At 42.4% G+C, this 24,413-nt stretch overlaps 1 protein-coding gene across 2 annotated transcripts in view; it reads right to left on the bottom strand.

The window, feature by feature from the left end:
* Nucleotides 1-24,212, bottom strand: part of ATP11A (ATPase phospholipid transporting 11A) — a 109,403-nt gene extending 85,191 nt beyond the window's left edge. Inside the window, exon 1 of one of the 2 annotated variants that reach the window (XM_060273372.1) lies at nucleotides 23,564-24,212. In XM_060273372.1, coding sequence (XP_060129355.1) covers nucleotides 23,564-23,602 — 39 coding nt within the window. In that variant the 5' untranslated portion in view covers nucleotides 23,603-24,212. The remainder of the gene's footprint in view (nucleotides 1-23,563) is intronic. The other variant, XM_060273373.1, reaches the window with a different exon arrangement.
* Between the last annotated feature and the right edge of the window lie 201 nt (nucleotides 24,213-24,413).

Genomic DNA, 24,413 nt, shown 5'->3' with positions numbered 1-24,413 from the left:
ATAGTGTATTAAGTTTATTAAGTTCCTGCTCTTGGGTTTACAACCTGAAAGAAACAAGACACAAGAAGAAGGGGAGTTCTCAAAAGTCACAGCTGGGGATGGAAACACTTCAGACAGCAAAGTGTAACTTGAAGGAGAGTCAAAGACAGGTGGTCTCTCAGCAGAGGCCACTGAATAGCCTCCTATCTCATCTGATCTGAAGAGACCCCCCTTAACCCCTTGGAGGCAAGGTAAGTCACAAATATCCTGAATTCTCTTTGTTCCCCCCTCTTCACATATGATCCCTAGGTGGGCTGCAGATTACAACGGTAATTCTAAGGCGTCTATTTAGGCAAGCATGCCCCTGATCTCCTGGCTCAAATCTCCTGCTCTGATTGTTGTTTTAACTGTTATGCCATTTTAATGGGCTTGTTTCTTTTATTTCAATTATGGATGCTTTAATGTAGCTGTTATACAATGCATTTTAATTACATGTATAATTGATTTTATTTTTTGTTATTTTGCTGCTGGTGTTTGTTCAGCATTTCTTATTGAAATGAAAGGCAGTATATAAGTAATAACAATACAGTAATAATAATATGTGTAGGACTGGCCTTACAATGTGGTGGGAGACTGAGGTGTTTTGATGCTTCAGATTCACAATATACGCTCTGATAACACAGATTACATGCATTCTTAAAGAACTTGAAATACAAGAAATTTAAGAGCGGCCTGTCACCCTCAGCAGCCTGTCTTCCAGCTATAACATTTGAAACCATGTCATCTCAACCATGTCAATCACCCATTTCCACCACCCCTTCCCACCCTTTCTCTACATATAAGCGTCTGGGGACTTCTATTTCAGTGTATCTGAAGAAGTGTGCATGCACACGAAAGCTCATACCAAAATAAAAACTTAGTTGGTCTTTAAGGTGCTGGCTGGAAGGAATTTTTTTATTTCATGTCATCTCTGTTTGCAAGGAATGTAAAGAAGGTGAGTGATGGGTTTAGATACAGCCTGCCTAAAGACCATTACCACCATTTTGGCTTGTTTGTTTTTCTGCTTTGACACGATAGATGGCTCATTTATCTGCACCAGAGATTGAAACACTGCTCTATAATAACCTTATCTTTACTGCTTCCCAGATCTAGTCCTTTAATTAGTAGTGAGGAACCTAACAAATATTTGGTAGTGAAGGTTATCCTGGAAAACGTGTAGAGTCACAAATCCAGTGGAAAAGGAGACTGATTGGTTTAGATACAGCCTGTCTGTCAGGAGAGAGCTTCCTTGTGAGGAGGCGAAGGGAAGACTGAGAGAGGTGCATGTTAGGAAGGGACTTTTAATGGGCCACATCACAATGCAGAATCAGGCAACCCAATCCCTAGTTCTCTTTTTTTGTCATTTGGGTAAACAAAACAAAACAAAACCCTGAAATTTGCCTGTACTGTAGTGCAACTGTTGTTAATTCATCTTCAGGTGGTCTCATTAACACAAATGGGAACAAATGAGCACATAGATTTACTATGTTTCACAAATGAGGACATAGATTTACTATGTTTCTTCATAAGGGAAAGTCATAAAGTCAGAAATCTTGTTATATGCAGCATTTTATAAATAATTTAGAAAGTCTATTTCCTCTTCTCTAGATCTGGACCTTTGCCTGCTGAGAGCAAGGAGTCTTTACCACTATTATTAAATATTTATCATATTGTTGTTCTGACTTCCTTGCAAAAAAATACACAGCGTACAAATGTTACACTTTAGAAATAAAATAAAATTAACCTGAAGCGAACTTTCCCATTGAAAGTAATGGGAAGTTGATTAATCCATTCCAGACGGTCTGTGGAGTACTCAACCTGAAGCGTACTTAACCTGAGGTATGAGTGTAATTGGTTCCGGAAGTCCGTACTTAACCTGAAGCGTACTTAACCTGAAGCGAACTTTCCCATTGAAAGTAATGGAAAGTGGATTAATCCATTCCAGACAGGTCCGCGGAGTACTTAAACTGAAAATACTCAAACCGAGGCGTACTTAAACCAAGGTATGACTGTATGGCATAGCTGCCAAGTTATCCCTTTTTTACAGGGATTTTCCCTTATGCTGAATAGGCTTCCTCGCGAGAAAAGCGAAAACTTGGCAGCTATGCTGTATGGGCACCATGGTAAGTCACCAAACTTCATAAGCTGGTCTTGATAGCCATACACTGTTTACCAGGTGTACCTTTTATGTTCCTACAATTAATTCTGATTCGCTGTGAAATAACTTACCGGTATGTAAACTAGGCCTCAAGTTCTTTTATAAGATCTTCACATTTTGCCCTCTTTCTGTGCGTTTTACACAAATTGTTTTACCGGTCAGGGTCCATTGCTCAAGCTGGCAGAGCTCAAGTCGGGGAAGGGGAGTACACATCACTCCCTAAGCTACGCCAGTCAGAGACTCCTATGCAACATGAGAGTAATTTGGATTCTACATAGGTAGATCCTCTTGCATTTGGCATCAATATTAAAGTAAAGAAATCTTTTTTCAAAGTCCCTGGTGACTATCCAGGAAACTGTTGGAAGAACCTAAAGCGCTCTTTTGAAAGTATGGGTGGTAATACAGTCCTGATGCACTACTGGTAGAAATCCCCCTCTCTCAATAAAACATGATATAATGCATGTGAAAGAGGAACTGCAGAGCACCTAAAGAGCTGATCTATTTTCTCAAGTTCAATCTATTCTTGTGCTTGGTGCTTGAGAGTCATAAAGACTCGACCAAAAGCACTTAATGAAGGATGTACTCCACAGATCTGGCTTATATCCACACACGATCTTCGGTTGCAACACATCCATGTTTCGTTGCAATGGGTGCTGCACTCATTTATTACAACCATGCAAACTGTATTCTCACCTATTTGCATCTGCTGGGAACAGACACTAGGTGAGCAGATAGGGAAGATTTTGTAAACTGGGTAAGAACAGGTTCTTTCTCTCTCTCTCTCTCTTTAAATGTCAGTGTAACGCGAAGGTACGTATAGACCTGTGGATTTGTTTGCAATTCAGGCTGATGATTCTTCACCAGATGTTGTGCATGGCAGATGTGCTAGAAGTTTGTACTGCAAAGCTTAAATCTTGTACTCTTCCAGGTTTATCTTGTACTCTTCCAGGCTCATCTGAACCTGCACTAGACTTTATCCATTGTGTGTACTTCACTCTTCACTCCATGTGTTATTAAATTGCAGCGAGGGGAGAGCAGGAATGGTATGTGGTCTCTGTTGCTATATTATTTTACTGCTCATCAGCATAAACAACAGACAAATCCAGGGGTTCAAACCCGTCCCATGGTCTACTTTGGCAGCTAAAAATAATGTAGCATTGTGCTTTTAATCAAAGTTTGGAGGAAACGGCCAGAACCCATATCCGTTGCATGCTTCCTGCTTTACAGGAACTCTATGTAAGTTTTGGAACATTATTCAGTATATAGCACTTCTGCATGTTTAGTTCCTTCTCTCTCTCTCTCTCTCTCTCTCTCTCTCTCTCTCTCTCTCTCTCTCTCTCATGTCCCCAGCTATCAGTTGTCCTTGAATATTCATTCTTTTAAAAATAGACAATCTCGCACTCCAGCTACTCAGGTTTTAAAAAATGCAACTGATATACACTCAACTCTGAGAGCAGGTTTAAAGACATAGCCAGTTTTGAGAGAGCGTTGTATCCAAGAGTGCTTGGAAGTTCTGCTCATCTAATGCCCCTCCACCTTTCTCCTCACAAAAAAATCTGCTCTGGAGGATTCTCCAACCCTCTGGAGCAGCTTTTGAGGGTGCATGGAGGGAAGTTGCAAGGGAGTTGCAGGGGATAGCTGAGAAGACTGAAATTCTGTGGTGCAAGAGAAACTCTGAATTGCACAAGTGGAACAGCAACAATGAAAATAGTCCAGAGTTCCTTGGTAAAGTCAGGACAAGAACCTCAAAATTTTAGTATTATTTTCAGTTTAACAAGTCCTACAACTGAAAATTCGTAAAATATTTGGTTCAGGTCTCCTTTTAATGATTGACACACCTGTGCAATTTGTAGCAATGTTGCAAAAAAGGAAAAGCATTATAATATGCAAAGAGGTCATTTTATTTCAATATTCTGCCACCTGGTTATAACCAGATCAGCTCATAACAGTCTACATAAGGCATCCCCAAACTTCGGCCCTCCAGATGTTTTGGACTACAATTCCCATCGTCCCTGACCACTGGTCCTATGAGCTAGGGATCATGGGAGTTGTAGTCCAGAACATCTGGAGGGCCACAGTTTGGGGATATAATAATTTAATAATTTATTATTTATACCCCGCCCATCTGGCCGGGTTCCCCCAGCCACTCTGGGCGGCTTCCAACAAAACAGAAATTCTAAAATACAGAAATCCATCAAACATTAAAATACAGAGATCCATCAAACATTAAAAGCTTCCCTTCCTGGTCTACATTATCTGCTGTACTGAAAAGCAAACCGCTGACCTAAATCTGACCTGAAACTGCTAACTGCAATATAATAATATTACTGAAAATGCTAAAACTATGAGAATAATTAAGTTAAACATCTTAGATCTCTAGATTTGCAGTCCTGTTCCCATTTATGTATTGTATGTCCAATAATGTGCATTTTTCTAGGGGGCGGGGGCTCATTTCACATTAAGACTGAATGACAGTTTGACATGCGATAGCTCTCACAGCCTGCTCCACTTAAAGTAATGGCTCTTCCATCAACAATTTTTTTTTAAAAAAAATAACAGAATTAGGAATACAATAGGATACTAATCCAAATTGCTAATTTTAGCTTTGGGGGGGGGGAACCTTTTTTAAAAAAACAAAACATGTTCATTTTGCCTCTTTCTGAAAAGTGCAAGAAGTGGATTAAATAGGAATCTGTACACCCTACTGTTACAAATGGCTGGCTCCACCCCCCTACAAGCTTTTCCCAAGTTTCTTGCTCAGGCATAGGCAAACTTGTCCCTCCAGATGTTTTGGGACTACAACTCCCATCATCCTTAGCTAACAGGACCAGTGGTCAGGGATGGTGGGAGCTGTAGTCCCAAAACATCTGGAGGGCCGAGTTGCCTATGCCTGTTCTTGCTCTTCAGGAGATGGTCACAAAACCCTCCTCTATCTAAAACAGGAGTAGCCCTTCTCATCATGGGAGGAAGAGAAGACAACCTGCCCCAATTCCCACTATTTGGGATTTGGTGACATTCCTTGGTTTCACTGTTACAAAGAGTTCTTTCAGGGTTTTTTCTGACAATGACAATATTTTGTTCTACGCTGAGCAGATCTGCACCATACATTTAAAACACATGACTTTCCCCCAAAGCATTCTGGGAACCATAGTTTCCCCTTCACAGAGCGACAATTCCCAGCACCCTTAACAATTCCCTGGGTTTGGGGGAGGGTGGGTGCTGAGAAAAGGGGTTGTCCCAAGAAGAAAAAGAGTCATTGACACAAACGTAAAGAGAACTCTTTGTTAGGAGTGAAACCAACCAGCAAATGCCACAAAATCCCAAAGAATTAGAATCAAGAACCAGAATGACCATCTGCATCCTAATAAACTGAAGAAAGATCAAGGGAAACTAAGAATGGATTTAGCCCTTGTGACTTAGCCTATAAATTTTTTTTACACCATTTACACAAAGCAGTCTCAGTAGCATGGGGAGCTTAAAAAATGAGACTGAAGGAGGTCAAAAGAAGAATTAAAAAACAGACAACTGACATATTGATAGACAAACTGTTCACATAGATGAAACAAAAGAAAGAAGTGTGGTTTGGGAAAACAATAGCAGTGTGAAGGCATTGGGCTTGGTTGTCCCATGCTACTTGTATAGATAGACTGTTGCATATGGTATGTGGGAATGGATATTTTACTTGTATGGTATGTTACATATCTTTCTTGTTTGTCCACTGGGGATGAGAGAGTTAACTTGGAAACCTAGCAAATACCCTACTGTCAAGGCTGCCTTGACTCACCCCATGGCAACAAGCAAGGAGCAACTGCCTTGGCAGGCTCTGTCAGAGGGAGAGGATGAATGCAAGGAGATATGCCTGAGACTGTTGGTGGGGATGGTTCAAGAAACCCTCCAGGAGACTTCCACAGTCAGCTGCTTTGGATGCCCCAGCAGAGAAGGGAGTATCGTGTGAGTCAGCTATCACCCCACCTACTGATAAAAAAAAGTTGTCTCGGCAGCTGAAGAAGCATGTGACCCTGGTCGGGTAGTAAGTCAGCTGAGCAGACATAGCCTAGACTGTATCTTAGAACTCTGCTTCTGAACTATTGACTGTGTAACCTGTATCTCAGCCTATGTTTAAACTGTGAGCTGACTTTTTTGGAATAAGCCTTCAGGAATTCTCCACCCAACAGTCCAAGAACAGAGTAGGAGCCAGGACAGAGGCAGTGAAATTCCATTGTGGATGTAGGAAAGGCCCATGTCTCCTGTTTCAAAGGTTTCAGCCTACTTAGGGACAGAATCTACATCAACAGGTACCAAGCCTGGAGGGTGATAAAGAAAAAGCTCTGAAAGTCTGGGAGATGGGCAAACAAAGGGCTACTTCTCAAGAGTAAGATCCTGGTGAGTTTTGGGACTGTCCAGTCCAGTGAAAATGGCTGGTGTTTTAATCTACAGTCATACCTCATGATATGTCCGCTTCATGTTGCGTCTTTTCAGCTTACGGACGCGCCAAACCCAGAAGTCCCGGAACGGGTTACTTCCGGGTTTGGCGTGTCCGTAACCTGCGTGCATGCGCAGAAGCACTAAATTGCGCTTTGGGCATGTGCAAAAGCACCACATTGTGTCACGTGCATGTGCAGATGCAGCGCTTCATGTTGCGGCCTTTTCATGTTGCGAACGGGCCCCCGGAACGGATCCCGTTCGCAACATGAGGTACCACTGTACTTCAATTTTCTATTTTATTCCAGTGGGGATAGATTGGATTTCTGTATCCTCTGCATATATTTCTTTTAAACTTTTTATCCCCCCCCCAAGTCTTATTAAACTCTCTGTTTGTTTCTTAAACCTGCATGGTCTCAGTTTATTTTAACACCCTCACACTTCAGAAGCTACAATAACACACTTCTTTAAGAGGCTTCAGAGAGACACCCAGGGAAACTTGGGAGGCTGACTAGCAAGGGGGAAGCTTAAAATAATTAACCCCTTGTCTGGTGGCAGCAATTTAAGGGGGAAGGGTGGACGGCGCAGTACACTCTGTGTGAGCCAGGAATTCCCTTCCTTCAGATGGCACAGGACCCAGGGTGACTGAGAGGTGGCTGTCACAAGCAGGTTTAAAGCAAGAAAGGGCTGCGCAATGACAGAGATCAAGTGAGGAAGGAAAAAGCAGGACCGTGTTTGTTAAGAAGCAAGAGGCAATGACATGAAGAGGTCAAATGGTAGATTTAGCTGAAGAGAGAAGGGAAGTCCTGTCAGAGGCAGAAACTGAGGGGAGAGGAGGAACATGAAAAAGTAAGAGGTTTTGGTTCAATGGAAGAAACAGATGAAAATGCAGGAAGTAATGAGGTATGAACAGGCAGAAAATATGGGACAATACTGTCTGAATAAATTGAAGGACTGAAGAAAGATGGGTTGGTGGTTTTTTATTATTATAAAAAGTAGCAAATGGATATTGAATATAAGAAGGGGGAGATTGGGTAAGATGAGATACGCAAGCTTCCTTGGCAGAAAATAGGGCAGATGAGTAGGAGGAAAGCATAAATTTATAATGAACAAAACAGGAGAGCAAGATTTGCACCAGAGACATTCGATGGCTCTGATGAAAAAAACAAAAACAGGCCATTAAAAGGAGACAACCGAGGTTGAGGAGGAGTGAAGGAAAGAAAACAAAAGGATTCGGGAGATGTCTGAAGTATGAGAAAGTACAGAACAACAACAACAACAACAAAAGCAACGCCGAAAGTTCGAGACTGCTAAAGAGAAGCTCCCCCTCACACACACCTTAAGGCTCTAAAGGATGCTGATCTTGAAGAAGACTGGAAACTCAAACACACCCAATATGCATTATTTCTTCTATGAATGATTGGTATATTTAATCTCTTTTGTAAATAATGTGCCATTGGTTAAATGTTTCCCAAAGCATATGTGTCATTCTGGTCAGGTATACTTGCAGTTGTAAGTAACTTAAGTCCATTATTGGGGGTGGGGGGGAGGCAAGCAGAAAACATTAGCTAGTGCTGCCATTAAAGGTAAAGGTCCAGGTCCAGTCGTGACCAACTCTGGGGTTGCGGCACTCATCTCGCATTGGCCGAGGGAGCCGGCGTACAGCTTCCAGGTCATGGGGCCAGCATGACTAAGCTGCTTCTGGCGAACCAGAGCAGCGCATGGAAACGCCGTTTACCTTCCCAATTGGAGCGGTACCTATTTATCTACTTGCACTTTGATGTGCTTTTGAACTGCTAGGTTGACAGGAGCAGGAACCGAGCAACGAGAGCTCACCCCGTTGCAGGGATTTGAACAGCCAACCTTCTGATCGGCAAGCCCTAGGCTCAGTGGTTTAACCCACACCAAAAAGTCTGCTTTCTGGTTGGCTCTGGTTGGGAAACTATTTGGCTGTTTCAGTTATTTGGCAAACAACACCTATGGTTTTGGGGAGTAATAGAAACCAGTTAATGATCTGGAGTGCTAGCAAACATCATTTAGGGATTTGAGCAGGCAGGAGTAATACCTCTGTTACATCCTTGTTAACACTTAAGCAAAAAGTCAATTTATTTACTGGCTAATGGTGGAATATATAACTTAAAGCCTAGGCCCAAGTTCTGTTCCCTCAAATCCTACACTACTTCAGTACACATGGTTGCATAGCCTATAGACAGCTACTTCCAAAATGCACCTGAGCTTTTTTCAAAGCTGAATTGGTCACCTCAGTCCAAACAGGAATTCCAAATAATAGTTACACCAATTGCTTAGCTTTGATTTTGTCTGCTGCAAAAACAACAACAATCTATCAGCACCTTTACGATTTATAGATTTGTTCTGCCTTGAGCCTTTGTGGACTGTCTACTTCATCATTTGCCAAGTATGTACAGAGGAACAAAGCATTAAGGAGGCATAAGCAATAAATAGCTATTACCACAAATCTGTGCCATCTCCCACATTCTGGAAGCTATCCTTAAAAGATCGCAAGGCTTGCATTTGAAGCTGGTATTTAACACAGTGCTTGAGATTATTACGATGAGACTGGCTTTCTACATAGAAACAATAAAATTATGTATTTATGATGCATAATTCTTTTCCTGCATTTATATTCAAATATCTAAATATATAAAAATGTAGGCATTGCGTGCGCGGAGGTCACAGCCTTTCTCCGTAACCGCTGAACTGTAATGTAACAGATTTGGCCACAACATTCCATGCCCATCAGTGAGGGATCTGGCATAATTTTTTTTTCCAAAAAAGCAAACCTTTCATACCTAAAATAATGATTAAACACAAAAAAGTGGCACCCAAATTAGACATCACCAGCAGAAACTCTGAAGACTCCAGCAGCATCCAATAGAAAGGCAGATCGCCCACTGCTGCCTCCCAAGCCACCAGATGCCATCACAAAATTCCACAGCAACCAACTGAAAACAGGCCTTTTGCAGCAACGAGGCCCAACCAACTGAAAACAGGTCTTTTGCATCAACAAGGCCCAACATTGCCAAGTGGAGGTAGGGGCCTGCCTGGGGGGGGATGGGGGGCCGAATAGGGGGCAGGGTAATTGGTCAGAACAGGGTGGGGGGAGACACAGGGATGAAACCTGCCCTCTCCACAGTATTTCGCCTCAGCATTGCAGATTAGGCTGAGTGGATTTAGGGGCCTGCCTGGGTGGGGGGTGGGGGGGCACCGAATAGGCCGCAGCATAGAATCAACTGAATATGGGCATTTTACAGGGCTGTGCCTTTGGGTAGAATAAATGTTATTTCACATAACACATGTGGGTAGGGGAGTCAGGGTTGGGACAGGGCAAAACACGCGCTTTGGGGGAATGATTGTGTGCAAAATGAACGGGTCTCAAGGATAACCCAGGGTGTTTGGAAGGAGGAGAGGGGGAAATCACAGGGATAAGCCAGGGTGGGGGGAAGAGGGGGTATAATAGGTCGTGGATCAGGACAGAGTTGGGGGATTCACAGGGATGAGGGAGGGGGATGAGGGGGGAATCACAGGGATAAGCCGGGGGTGAGGGGAGGAGTGGGAGAATCACAGGGATACGTCATGGATCGGCACAGGGTAGGGGAAATCATACAAATAACCCACAGCAACGCGTGGCAGGGCCAGCTAGTAGTATTTAAAAAGCATGAAGAGAAGACTTTTCTATCTACTTAAGATATATATTGTCAGTATGCAACTTCTAAAAAAATTTTTTTTAAAGAAAATGTTGCTAATTAATTTGACTAAGAGATCTCTAGAGCTTTAGCAGAAGTGTATTTCAGAGGATTTCAAAACATCATATCTTAGCAACAATGCAGTGGAAGAACCTAATTGTCCTTAATCCTCTAGTTAAAATAGGTTAGATGAAATCCTCTTTTGAGCAAAGCAGGAAGATTACTCAATGACATCAGGCAACAGAATCGCTACTGCTTTGCGATTTAATTACTCAACTATTGAGAATGTGAAAAATCCAAAGTTAACTGGCAATAGACTTTGGATAAGATTTAGATAATTGCAAGTGAGGAAAGACAACTGCATTACTTATACCCTTTGAAGAAGTTAAAGCTTAGGCCTCAGTGTTGGCGGTGCAGCCTTTTTAGATCAACATCTGCTGCTTCAAGGCAATATACTATAACCAACACAGCTAGTCCTAACAGAGAGAACACTGCATACAATCTTGTGAAACTAAGGACAAGGCAAATTCATTCATGTTTTGTGATAGAACTAAAAATAATAATAAAAAATACCGATAATAAGTGTTTATGCAGCTTAAAATAAACACACAAACACACTTGTAAGGTACGTAAGCTCTTTAACAATCTTCGAAGGCTATACCACTAAATCAAAGCTTGGATAATCGAGATTATGATAAGAAACTGGTGTCTGTGCAGTGTACAGAGAGAAAAGCCTTTGTTTTATCTAATCTAGGCTGAATTTGTTGCCATGGCAATTAAAGCAGGAGAGATAACTGTATTCTTGTGATATTCTGCCTTCTAGTTCAGGCTGAACTTCAGAAGCTGAGTTTTCACTTGACAATAGAAACATTACAGTTTCCTGTTCCTTTATCATTGGAGGCAATACTTCAACAAAGTACCGTAATGTTGAGTAAAAGGTACAAGGCTGATATACCAGCAATCAAGTGTCGGTGCCTCTGAAATCAACAAGACTTAGGGAGCAATCCTATACACAAGTAGCTGGTGTAAATCAAACTGGTGTAAAGTTAAACCAGATCCAAACTCTACTCAGCAATAGTCCTACTGCTGGCTGAGTTGTCCTAAGCATGGCAATGGAATAACATAGTCATTGACTCTTTTTGGTGGTTTATTTTACACCAGGTTGCCTAGTCAAGTGATAAAGCTGCATGGGTTTAGGATTCCACCTAAGTCCCCCCTCTCTGGTCTTTAGGTTTCCAGGTTTGTCTGGCCCTCTGAAATGCACTTCTGCTAAAGCTCTAGAGATCTCTTAGTCAAATTAATTAGCAACATTTTGCCTTTAATCATAATGCTTGAAATTATTAAGGAAACTGTACGTGCAGCATTGCAAGCATCGGCCCAGCAGGAGCTGGCTGCAAATTATAGCATTGTCTGCCCTTCTCCCTTCCCCTCTCCCAATTAACCTCCGTCTCCAATGCCACAACAACAGGGGCCTCCCCATGACATCACCAAGGGCTGCTCTTAGATCTCAGGTTTGGGCCCTGAACTTGCAGAAGATGGGATGCTCCTGACCTGGCAAACCTACTGGACATGCCCCCAGAGCTCCCCTTTTTCAGGGATTATGCTGGCTTAAAATATGCAGGGCTAAACTCAGCCCAGCCAACTGGGTACCAGCTGAGCCAAGATAGAGGAGATATGCTGGAGCATGAGAGAGCTAAGCTGGTGCTGCACTGGGAACCTCTCAGCACAGAGTATCAATGATATTTGAGCTAAAGTCAATATGATAAGATAAGATATAATGCCATTATTTTCTCAGTATTTCCTGTTGATTGCAACATGGTTCTGCTCTTTTGTAAAACACACACACACACACAGGAAGCGTCCCCGCCCAAATAACCACCACAAAATTTCTCACCTTCAAAGTATAACTTACTGGTGCAGGAAAAATAATGAGCTGGGCATATTTTTACCTCAAATGCAACACTATAATGTCCTGCTCTGTCCCAGCTCCAGAAACATTCCCCCCCCCATAAACATTCTTAGGTTAGAAGCCTGTACAAACTTACCTGAGAGTAAGCCTATTGAATACAAAGAGACTTACTCCTAACTCCCATCCTCTGAAGAACATCATCTAGTGCTTATGAGTAAGACATCAATGTAAACAGAGGGAAGGGTATCCTACGGAAACACAGGGATGAGCCGGGGTGGAGGGAGGAGGGGCAGGATACGTCATGGATCATGACAGGATGGGGGGGGGATCACAGGAAAGAACCACAGCAACGCGTGGCCGGGTCAGCTAGTTATTATATATATATTTTTTAAAAGCTTTGTGTTAAAGTTTGGCAACTTTTAAAAATTAAATCTAATGAATGTCTTTAGTTTGAAAATTATAGTAAATTTAAGGCATAATGCAGCAGAGCAGCATTTTGCAACCAATAGCAACTGGACTGTAGAATGCAACTGGCTAGGGTTAGAGCTTTCTGTAACTGGCTTCCACAACCACAGTGCCACATCTGCTATAGCCTCTGCACCAGCAGTAAGAACTTCTCTGGAAGCTACAACCCCCCCTGAAGAGTGTGGGACAGCTCAGGGCATAGATATCCACTTGGGCAAGAAAAATTACCCCAAATTGCGGAGTTGTTGCTTAACGAATTGTAAGTTGGTCGTGATTTTTCTTTTTCTTCTAGTTAAGTTTAACAAACAAAATCCTTGAAAGCAAAAGTATTATTTTTGAGACAAGCAGATGGGGTGTTAACTGCACTTTCCCTAAAGCAATATGTGAAAACACTCAATTGGCTCATAATTGGCTTTAACTACGCCAAAAGGGAATTATAATTCTAGATTTTAAAAATCGAGTATTTCAGGCTTATGTACATTTCCTTTTGTAATCATTATTGTAGCAATCTCTATCATCTTTCCCATTCATAGCTGTGTTTTCAATTCACTTCTACTGTATACTGGGAAGATACGGTAAGTACGCACTATATATATATATATATATATATATATATATATATATATATATATATATATATATATATATACACCTTCTTGAAATTTTAAAGTATTCCAGCAAACAGACACTGGGAAGTTTTAGGTCAAAGTAGGATATGGGTGCATTTAAAACAAACAGACAGACGTACACCCAAATAGGTTTATTTCGAAGTAAATGCTACTGACAATAAAAAGGACCATTTGCAGGCTAGCATTTAAGATTGGAAAGCAAGAGACCAATTTTTAAACACATGTTACTGGTTAATTCTTAAAAGGAACAGATCTCACATGAGATCAAAATGCCTGGCCCCATAATAGTACAAAGCATCAGTATGTCAGCAGAACGTATCACCAAAAGACATAGAACACTTCAGAAGCCATGAACTTGTCAAAGGTCTACAACTGCCCAGAATGAAAAACAGTCATTCTAAACAGAGCAGAGCCAGCTGTCCTATTCAGGCAGAGCAGGCAATTGCCACTGGCTGCAAAGGAGTTTAGTGACCATTTAATGCTGGAATCATTGCATGCTGCAAGGGACATATCTTTCAGACTGCCTGAAACAGCAAACAACTGCATATTTAGACTGCTCCATATTCCGCATACAATGTTTGGTCACAGACTATACTATAGACGGATATAGTCTTTGACATCTATGGCAGAAAATATCAAGTTATATTTTAAAACCAGAACAAAATGTGGATATTAACTAATCAGAAACTAGCCCCTGTGTGATGGAATCCCGGCACATTAGCAAAAAGCAGTCGACCTAACATAAATAAACTTTTCATTGTTAAAACTGTATGTAAAGCAGATATTCACAGTGTTATAGTAGTAGCCCGTTCTACAGAAGGAAAGTTATTGATGAAATTTAATCAGAAATTCCTCCTGGCAATATGAATTAGTAACAATACTAGGAGCATTCTAATATTGACCATCCAATTTTGCACATTTTCCAAATGTCAGCTTGGAGGTAGAGATTTGGTCCTTCTGAGCAGAAGTCATTAGGGGTGGCCAACTTCCAAGAGACTGCGATCTACTCACAGAGTTAAAAACTGGCAGCGATCTACCCCCTTTTGGGGGGGGGTCAAAGTTCAGGTCAAAGTTGTTGAGCATTTTTTAGGAAGGAAAGCCCTGTTTTGGGGGGTTCATGTAAAAGCTGTTGAACTTCTTTAGGGAAGAGGAAAGCAACATTGAGCTTTTTTTTTTTAGGAAGGAAACCCTGTTTTGGGTGGTTCAGGTCATTTTAGGGGTGCAGGGCAAAGATGTTGAGCTTTTTTTAGGGGAGCCAAAGTTTTTTAGCTTCTTTCGGGGGGAGCCAACTGATCTACCGGTGATCTACCACAGACGTCCAGTGATCTACTGGTAGATCACGATCTACCTGTTGGACATGCCTGATCTCAGACCCATCTTTCAAGCTAACCTGCAGCATACATGGACCTGATTGTACACTGGAGAGGTGTGTTGTTGTTTTTTGTTCTTACCCATGCAAATGTTCAAGTACTGTTTATTTAAGTACTAAAGGAGTACTTTGAAGTATATTTCCAGTCTTAAAGACTCTCAAACTTATCCATGAAAGAACAGAACAAAAGGAAAGGTTCGTGATAAAAGTTTTCACTTAAGATTTGGAAAACCAAACAAAATTTACTGTAGGAGTTCTCGTGCTGAACTCTCAATGCACTCTAAAAGGTTATTGTTGACTGAATTAAAGTGAAAGCTACTTATCAGAAGGAACAAGTGTGTACTTCACTGCTGCTTCAACACAAAAGCTCACGGCCAGTAACAAAAAATCTCATCGATATATTGCTGGATAAGCCCATTTTCCAACTGCGTAATGAAAACAACAAAATTAAAATAAAATAAAATTAGTAGTTATGCTCTGAGTAAAAGTCATTTCCCCCACAAATATCGGTTTTGCATATTTTGCTTTTGAAAGCAACTGCAGGTTAGCGAGAATACATTAGCAGTGAACCACTTTATAAATGATTAAAAGGAAGTCAATTTAGGCTGCAATCCCCACTGAATAAACATTTCCATATATATTAAAGCAAAAGGCTGCAGTGAAGACAACATATTCTCCTCCAAAACAAAAAAGCTCTTTATCTGGTATTTAAGTAACTGAAGACATATATTTCCCAATCCCATATAGATATTGTATAGTAGAACTGTTTTGATCATTCCCCCTTAAAACAACAGTACAGTGGTACCTCGCGTTACGAACACGATCCGTTCCAGGACGCAGTTCGTAACCCGAAACGGTCATAAACCGAAGCGCCATTTTGCGCATGCTCAAAGCATGGTTTTCGCGCTTTGCAACAACCCGTGTGTGCAGCTTCTGCGCATGAGCAGACCACGCACGGGGCGAAAATACTTCCGGGTTTGCGGAGTTCGTAACCAGAGGTGTTTGTAACCCTAGGTACGACTGTACTGTTTTCTACATTTTTAAAGCACTTTGGGTTTGAAACTGAGACAGATCTGCCTGCCATTCTCACATTACTTTCATGGAAGTAGTCTACTGAAGCAGAAGGCAATGTACCCTGATAAGTATATGCAAGATGCATTATTCAAAATTCTAGAATCATAGAATTGTAGAGTTGGAAGGGGATCCAAGGGTGATCTAGTCCAGGCATCCCCAAACTTCGGCCCTCCAGATGTTTTGGACTACAATTCCCATCTTCCCTGACCACTGGTTCTGTTAGCTAGGGATCATGGGACTTGTAGGCCAAAACATCTGGAGGGCTAGTTAAGAAATTCTGCACTGGATTTTAATCTTTAAAGACACGAGGTCTCCTAAAAACCTTCCCTGTTATACTTCCCACCCAATTTCATGTTAGTGGACATCTGGGTGTCCATTTTTATTGACAGCATCTCCTTTCATCCTGCAAGCATGGCCAGAGATACAAAAGAAGGCAGGGCTTCTGCTATTGTTGTATGAAGATACCTGCTGCAATACCTGTTAGATTCCCTCTTCCACACAACAACTATTTTTTTAAAAAGATCTTTATTCAAATAGTTTCAAAGAAATACAAAATCCAAAATCAAGCACACAAAAAACAAAAAATACATTAAAGATACAAAAAAGGACAAAAATCCAACAATATAAGAAAAATACATATTCAGTCATAAATCAACTCAATAGTACATAAGCCCGGAATAAAAAAAGAGAAAAGAATAAAGAAAAAAGGAAGAAGAAAAAGGAGCCTATATACTCACTTTAATAGTTAGGAAACCCCTAAAGGGAGCAAGAGAAAGAAGAAGAAAAAAGAAAAGAAAGAAAAAAAAAGAAAAGAAAAAAAGTATATTTAAAATTTCCTTCCTATTATTTGCGAAACGCGTCCCTAAATACATTATTTTTCCATTGCTGTATCTCTTACTTCCATACAAATTCTAACAAAATTTTAACAAAATTTCCACACAACAACTAAAGGTGCAGGAGCCCTCTGGCCACCCACCCTACATCCTACCCACATCAAAGTCTTAGTAGTTTCTGTGACATTTACTTTCCTCAGCAAACAAACTTTATATTGCCCACTCCTTGCAGGGAATAGAAACATGCCCTTTTTTTGCCTGTGCTTTATGGCACTATGTACACCAATTAACGACAACAGCAATTCTATCTCAAGTTCATCTTTGGACAGGCCACATGAGCAAGGTAGTTGCATGTACTGTATATCACATGTACAGCTTCTAGCAGGTACAACACTGTCCCTGTGACTCTACAGAAGTGTTCCAAGCCTTCAGCCCTGCATTTCTGGTTTCTCCACAGCAAATACAAATAGGAGCCAGCAGTTGTAAATTTAGATCATCCTATTATGCTCGCCCTAATGGCGTAGTAGCAAACACAGGGATTCAAAAACTAAATGTGAAACTGGTGTTTGCAGATACCTGTTCAGCCTTAAAGCACAGGGCAATTTGGAGCAAGTGAACTTTACAACCCAGCTATAAAACCGCTGCATTCTATAAGTGTAAGATTACAATGCTAAATTCTTTTTCGTGTCTAGAACAACCACAGTCTCAAAGATGGTGCCAGCTCATGGTTGGAACAGCCCAAGTTCTTTTTCCATAGGACCTCATCCCCAGAAAACACAACACAAAGTCTGCATAGTTTTGAAGTCATAGCACGCATTTCTATACACACAGGCTGGAATTCAATGCTATGCTTTGACATACCTTCCATCTGCAAAAGCATTTCACCTTGCCATGCGTAACAGTCCTCCCTCTGCTCTTCGATAGGGGGTTCTCCCAATCCCCTTCAGAGCCAATTTCAGGGAGCATGGGGGTAAAGAAGGGGAAGCCCTAATGTTCCCTCAAAAGCCCTTGCACAGGGCTTCCGTTGATGGGTCTGGTTAAGTGAATCCCATCCACAGTTATTTTTTTTATTGATGAACCTGATCTGCCACCATTAACTGCATTTCATATACTTCTCTCCATTTCGCCCCCTGAAACACTTCTTTATGTAGGCACAATTATTAAATAAGCCCATAGACCTGATCCTGTTACTGGATCTGTTTGGACAGAGACCTGCATTATTCCTTTTTCAGTATTGCAGTTAATGAAGATTAGTATGCATAAGTGCATTCAAGTTCCCTACTCAACACATGCAGGGAAATTTCCTACATGAGACGTTATCTACAGACCCCATTTATACTCCAAGTATTTTCTTTTCTAGTTACTTCTTCTCAACATTTGTTTCCCATTAGTGGTAAGGGCAGCCAGGCTAGAGTTTTGCACTTATGCAGGGGAACCTGAGTTCAAATCTCCTTTCAAGCATAAGGCTTACTGGGACCAATCATTGTCTCTCCACCCAACCTATTTTATAGGTTTGCTGCTAGGATAAAATGGAAACAGATCCATCTTTGTTGACTTGGGAGATACAAATGCAGTGCACTGCATTTGCCCATGTTTTTTTAAAATAATGTACTTATTCATGAATTGCCTTTCATATCCATCTCAATGAAATTTACATGCATTCCATAAAAACAGCCAAAAATAGTTTTACAAACAATACAAAAACAACTAAAGATGGGTTTAAAAACAGAGAAGGAGACATTTTAATCCAGCTGGAAAAGCTTGTGAATAACAAAAATGTATTCAATGGAAAATATAAAGAGTGGGTGCCTGACTTATCTCCACAGGGATGCTGATCCCAAAACATGTGCAGCTACACTGAAAGCCTTGCTCTGAGTTACCAGGCCTCTGATATTTTAAGGACTTGAAGGTGTAACTCTCCTGCAGAAGAGATAAGGCGATCTTTCAAGCCTGAGCTGTTCAGGGCCTTATAAGTTAGTATAAGTAGTAATGACTAATGACAAAAGTTAGTATAAGTAGTAATGACTAATGACAAAATTAAATAAGGTCTCCAGTTATTATGGGTTGGAGGGAAGACTCCACCCTTTAGCTTGTTCCTGCAGCTACTTTCATTTTCCTATGCAGCTGTGTTCACCAATAAACTGCCTCTTTGTCTGGGCATTAACGGCACCAAAACTTTGAATTTGGCCCAGTAACAGATCGGTAGCCAGTTCAAATCCCGCAAACACGCTGTTATATATATGTTGGCAGGAGTTTTCTGTCCACAAGCAACCTAGCCACAAACTTCTCTATTTCCTGCCTGTGTTCTCTTCCCAGTTGCCTCTATTAGATTGTAAGCTATTTGGAGGCTTGTATCTGTCTACCTTTTCCTACGTAACTTGGTAAGCCAACACATACATTATTTATACAGCACCATCAGTGTATCGGCTCAATAAATATGCCATTTACCTCATCCTAGTTTTTACTTGGAAAGCTATCTAAAAGGTCTAAATGCCAGCTTGTAAATTTCTTCACAAGCCTTTTTACATGCTTTTGTTTCTACTGTATTTGGTTGCTCTTCGAGGCAGTTCATATGATTTTAAGCCCGTTTCAATCCACTCAAATTCAGGATGGCCCTGAACAGGGTGCAAATCCTTTGGAAATTAAAAGTACTCAAGTACATCGCGTGCACCACAAAACCTGCAGCATTGTTAAGTTTGGCCACAGCACCTGGAAGCTCATTGCATAGCAGGGCTGGGGAGCCTTGGGCCTGCCGAATGTTGTTAAACTACAATTCCCATCAGTCCCAGCAAACATGGCCAATGGCTAGGGATTGTGGGGAATAGTAGCTCAGCAAATTCGGGGGGAGGGGGCAAAGGTTCTACACACACCTGGTATACTGAATGAAGTGTGCTTGATTACTGGTGAAAAGTGTGTGTGCGGGTGCGTGTGTGTGTGTGTGCGTGCGCGTATTAAGATGGAGGATCAGGAGGTTTTCTTTAGGATAAGGCTGTGGCACTGTGCATCTTCACAGAAACATAGAAAACCTGAGTGTCCCACTAGTGCCTGGGAATTGAATTGATCCTGGTGTGTGTGTGTGTGTGTGGTGTTGTTGTTGTTGTTGTTGTTGTTTGGTTGTTTAGTCGTGTCTGACTCTTCATGACCCCATGGACCAGAGCACGCCAGGCACTCCTGTCTTCCACTGCCTCCCACAGTTTGGTCAGACTCATGTTGGTGGCTTCGAGAACACCGTCCAACCATCTCGTCCTCTGTCGTCCCCTTCTCCTTGTGCCCTCCATCTTTCCCAACATCAGGGTCTTTTCCAGGGAGTCTTCTCTTCTCGTGTAGCACCTTAACAGCATCATCTTTTAAAATTTTAAATAGTTCAGCTGGAATATCATCAAATGATAGGTTTGATCTTCTTGCAGTCTGTGGGACTCTCAAGAATCTCCTCCAGCACCGTAATTCAAAAGCATAAATTCTTTGGCGATCAGCCTTCTTTATGGTCCAGCTCTCACTTCCATACATCACTACTGGGAAAACCTTACACTGTTTATTATTTAAAAAAAAAACATGTGTATGATGTCTTTTAAGGTCCTACCCTTTGTTGCATTCAGCAAGTCTCTTTTATTTCCACCTCACACTTGAGGTGAGAGCTCAAGTGTGCAGGGTGTGTGTGGGTGTGTGGATACTAGCCCACCAAGAAAACATTTCCACTTGTCTGATTGTGGGTAGATATGGCAGTATGTTATTATCCTTTTCCGTGATGACAGAGGATTGTGGAAGTTGTTGTTTTGTGAGGAGAGTGCAAGCTGGTGAGCATTAACGCATATTCAGGGCTACATAAAATCTGCAGGAGTGCTCAGCCTGCAGAGATGCTGTAGTGGGTGAACAACTCAGCTTCCCAATAATCTCAGATCTGGCCCTTATGTTGTCAGGATACACTGGGCAGTGTATGGACAGCACCTGCTTAACAGAGGCAATTTTAGGGTAGCGAGACTGGTTCAGCCACCCTAGGTACAGCACAACAGGGGGCACCAGAACAATGCTGTGGAATGAATCATGAGAGGCAGAGGCCACCAAATGTTAAGTCTCGCATAGGACACCACTGAAATTTGAGAGCCCAAAGTTCACCACTGTGCTGACAACCCAGAAGCCAAAGGAATGCCTGAACAAGAGGAAATCCTCTTACCAGTCACGGAAGTGGTAAAACTAGAATAAAATTTACCTAAAACAGTAACAAATTATGGGTTGTGCCAAATGCTAGCCCTACTCAGAATAGATCTACTGAAGTTAATAGGTGTGACTAACCAAGTTTTATTAATTTCAGTGGGTCCACTCCAAGTATATTTATTGGCAACATTTCCATAGTTTATACACTTTCTTGGCATAAAATTTCTGTGTTTATTTATTTAGAGTGGAGTATGCACAACTTTGCCTGCTCAGGTGGCGCTGTGGTTAAACCACTGAGCCTAGGGCTTGCTGATCAGAAGGTCGGCGGTTCGAATCCCTGTGACGGGGTGAGCTCCCGTTGCTTGGTCCCAGCTCCTGCCAACCTAGCAGTTCGAAAGCACGTCAAAATGCAAGTAGATAAATAGGAACCGCTACAGCGGGAAGGTAAACGGCGTTTCCATGGGCTGCTCTGGTTTGCCAGAAGCGGCTTTGTCATGCTGTCCACATGACCTGGAAGCTATACGCCGGCTCCCTCGGCCAATAATGCGAGATGAGCGCGCAACCCCAGAGTCGGTCACGACTGGACCTAATGGTCAGGGGTCCCTTTACCTTTACCTATGCACAACTTTGCCTGCTCTATAGGCTAGCAACTCAAGAAACAACTGATATGACCACAGCCCTTCCAAAATGCTAAATAATATACAATTAGCTACTGGTTGCTCATCTAGACCTACCACATTATCATTCTTCAGCATTTGCAAACAAAGTAACTAACAAAGCAGTCCTGCTCAGAAGTAAGACCCACTGCACTCAATGGGGCTCATACCCCAGGTAAGCATGCATTGGATTGCAGACTAAAAGCAACCAACACACACTATTTTACATGGGTTCCCCCCCCCCACTTTTTTAGATAAGAAAGCATACATTGTATCAGCATGCTCAGGAAAACACAGACAACTAAGCAATGGCTGCCTGCTGGAGACAATAATGTATAATATGCCTCAAGGGCTTTTTGTTCTGACCTCAGCGCAAATCATGAGACTATCAGACTCATGACGGATCACTTACTGGAAAGCTTCAGAAAGAAGGGGAGCTTGTAAACAGACAGGCTCCAGAGCCTTATTACATATACGAGCATCATAAAATGTGCATATCTGTCAATCTGTTTACATTGTGGTTTTTTGAAACATTAACTGTAGCAAGAGGTTCTCTCTCTCTCTCTCTCCACAGGATTCCTAATGAAGTACAGGATCAAATACAAACTGGCACCCCAGTTTTACAATGCTTACCATTGGCTTTCAGCTGAACTAATTTTCTGCTACATTCTTACACACCTCAAACCAAACACATTTACCGTATTTTTCCGTCTATAAGATGCCCCCATATATGACGCCCCCTATTTTTGGGAACTCGGATTTAAGAAAACCCACCCACGGCACTATCTGTGTATAAGACGGCCCCTAATTTTTGACATTAATTTTTAGGGGAAAAAACCTAGTCTTATACATGGAAAAATAAGGTAATTGGAAATAACTTCAGTTACTGTAGGCAGTCATTCTTCACACAATTTTCTGAAAGTAAACTCCACTGGAGAATATGATGCAAGTATTCTTTAGGATTAGTGTGATGGTTTAGTGCAGCTATCCAACCAATTGTCATCTGTTGCTGACCTTCAGAGGCAACTGTTGAGAACCATTTTCTTAATTCGATTTAAAGAGGCTTAAGAAAGCGCTGGCAACATATGTCAATTAATTTTGAGTGTTGCTGGCCTATTAGCTTTCCCCCAAGCATAAATTACAGCAAGCAAATCATATGCTGGACTGAAATGTTCATGGCCACACTCTGCCCGGCCAAGTAGAAGGGTAATCTAATGTTATTTGATCAGTTCCAAATAGTTTTCAGCCTCCAGTTGCCAAAAGAAGGAAGCTGTGCTGCCAGCAGTGAAATAATATTTTATTTTTTTAAAAATTGCTTTTATTAGAGTTTTTCTTGGGTTGCAAAAGCACATACAGCATCTCTATTTTCAGATCATAAGCCCCTCTCTACGGTTATATTATATTATTTGATCAGTTATATTATTTGTGAGACTTTAATGTTGTATAAAGAATAATTTTTAAAAAGCAAATTAGAAAGTTGAAAAAGAGATGATGGTTGTGCATATGCAAGTTTACACAAAAGCAGTGCTTTTTTTCTTAAAAAACAAAACAAAAACCGTTTAGGGGTACAGTACTCTCATTTCCCTACTCATATTGAAATACTGCCCCTCAATGAGGACATACTTAGATTCACAAAATGTTTAGGGGTATGTTTACCCCTGCGTCCGTCCGTCCCCCAGAAAAAAAGCACTGCACAAAGTAATCCTGTGTTTAAAAGCAGGTGGGAGGCCGATTTCCTAAATTCACCTATTCAGAAGCAAACTGCACGCAGAGTAATAGGACTATCAACCGTAGATGAGGCACAACATCTATGAATGGGAAGGAGGAGAAGCCCTTCCTTTTTATCTCTAGGAAAATCTAAGGGGAGCGGCGGAGAATTTGTCTCCGGGGATCAACATTTCACAGACAGAAAGATGAAGCGGGGAGGGACTCGCCGGGCTTTGCTCCCTTCGGGTCTGCGGTGCCCTAAAATTAAAGAAAGCAACATCTTCGCCATGCTCGGGTGCTCTGCGCGAGAGGGGCCAGTGCGCCATGCCTGCGCGCAAGGCAGCGCTTCTACACTATGAGCAAAGCCAGGCAAGCTTTCCTCTTTTTTTGCTTTGGCGCGCTCGCCAGGACGCCTTGGCGACGGCAGGCAGCACCGACCCCTGCCCAGGGGGGCGCCGGATACTCACGTATCTATTAATAAGAGTCCTGAGGCGGCTGCAATCCATGGCGAGGCGACGGGCAGCTGCTCAGGCGGCTCTCAGCCTCCTCCTGCGCCGCCGCCTGCTCCTTCTCCTACAGGCGGGAGACTCCAGCCAGGGGGAGCTTCTCTCGGTCTCGGTCGCCGCCCCTCTGCTACTTCCTACATCCACTACCACGCCGGAGTTTCTGTCTCATGGCAGCCGCAGCCACATCCCTGCCCTGCCTTGACCTGCCGGGGATTCTTGGCGGGCGATTCTTCCGCTCAGTCATGCGTGCGCCAGGCTGGGGCGCCTCGGTTGCCTCTGCCCATGTGCGCTCACGCCAGCCAGCCGTCCCCGGCAGCTCGCTCCGAAAAAGCGGCGGTGGAGGAGGAGGAGCAGGAGGAGGAGCAGGATTATGGGGGGGGGGGACAAAAGGCAACTTTGCTCGGAGACTTGCGCAGGTAGCGGGGCGGCAAGGCCGGGTCCCGTCCCCCCCGCGCTTCAGTGCTTCAGGAAACTTGCCCCCTAAAGCCGGCTGCTTCGCGCGCGACGGCTCTCTGTGTTGCAAGCTCCCCGAAAGCCTCAGGTTCTTCTCACTCGCGCTTTGATCTTTCCCTGCTTAGCCAGTCAGCTCACGTCATACGGTGCGGGCGAGCATGCGCGCTCCGAACTTCTCCAGTACAATACAACAACACACACCCCTTTACGCCTCCCTCTCTCTCTCTTTTTAATACAGCATAATATATTTTGCATACAGGCGCGCTCGACGTTGAGCGCATTACCTTAAGCTTGAACCTGGGCGTCGCTCTGTACAGAAGTGACCCCGCCAAGCAAACAAACAAAACAAAAAAAAGGT

This window comes from Zootoca vivipara, chromosome 4, assembly GCF_963506605.1.
Source record: "Zootoca vivipara chromosome 4, rZooViv1.1, whole genome shotgun sequence".
Taxonomy (NCBI): Eukaryota; Metazoa; Chordata; class Lepidosauria; order Squamata; family Lacertidae; genus Zootoca; species Zootoca vivipara.
Note: the sequence above shows the minus strand (reverse complement) of the source record. Positions and strands in the feature narration are given on the sequence as shown.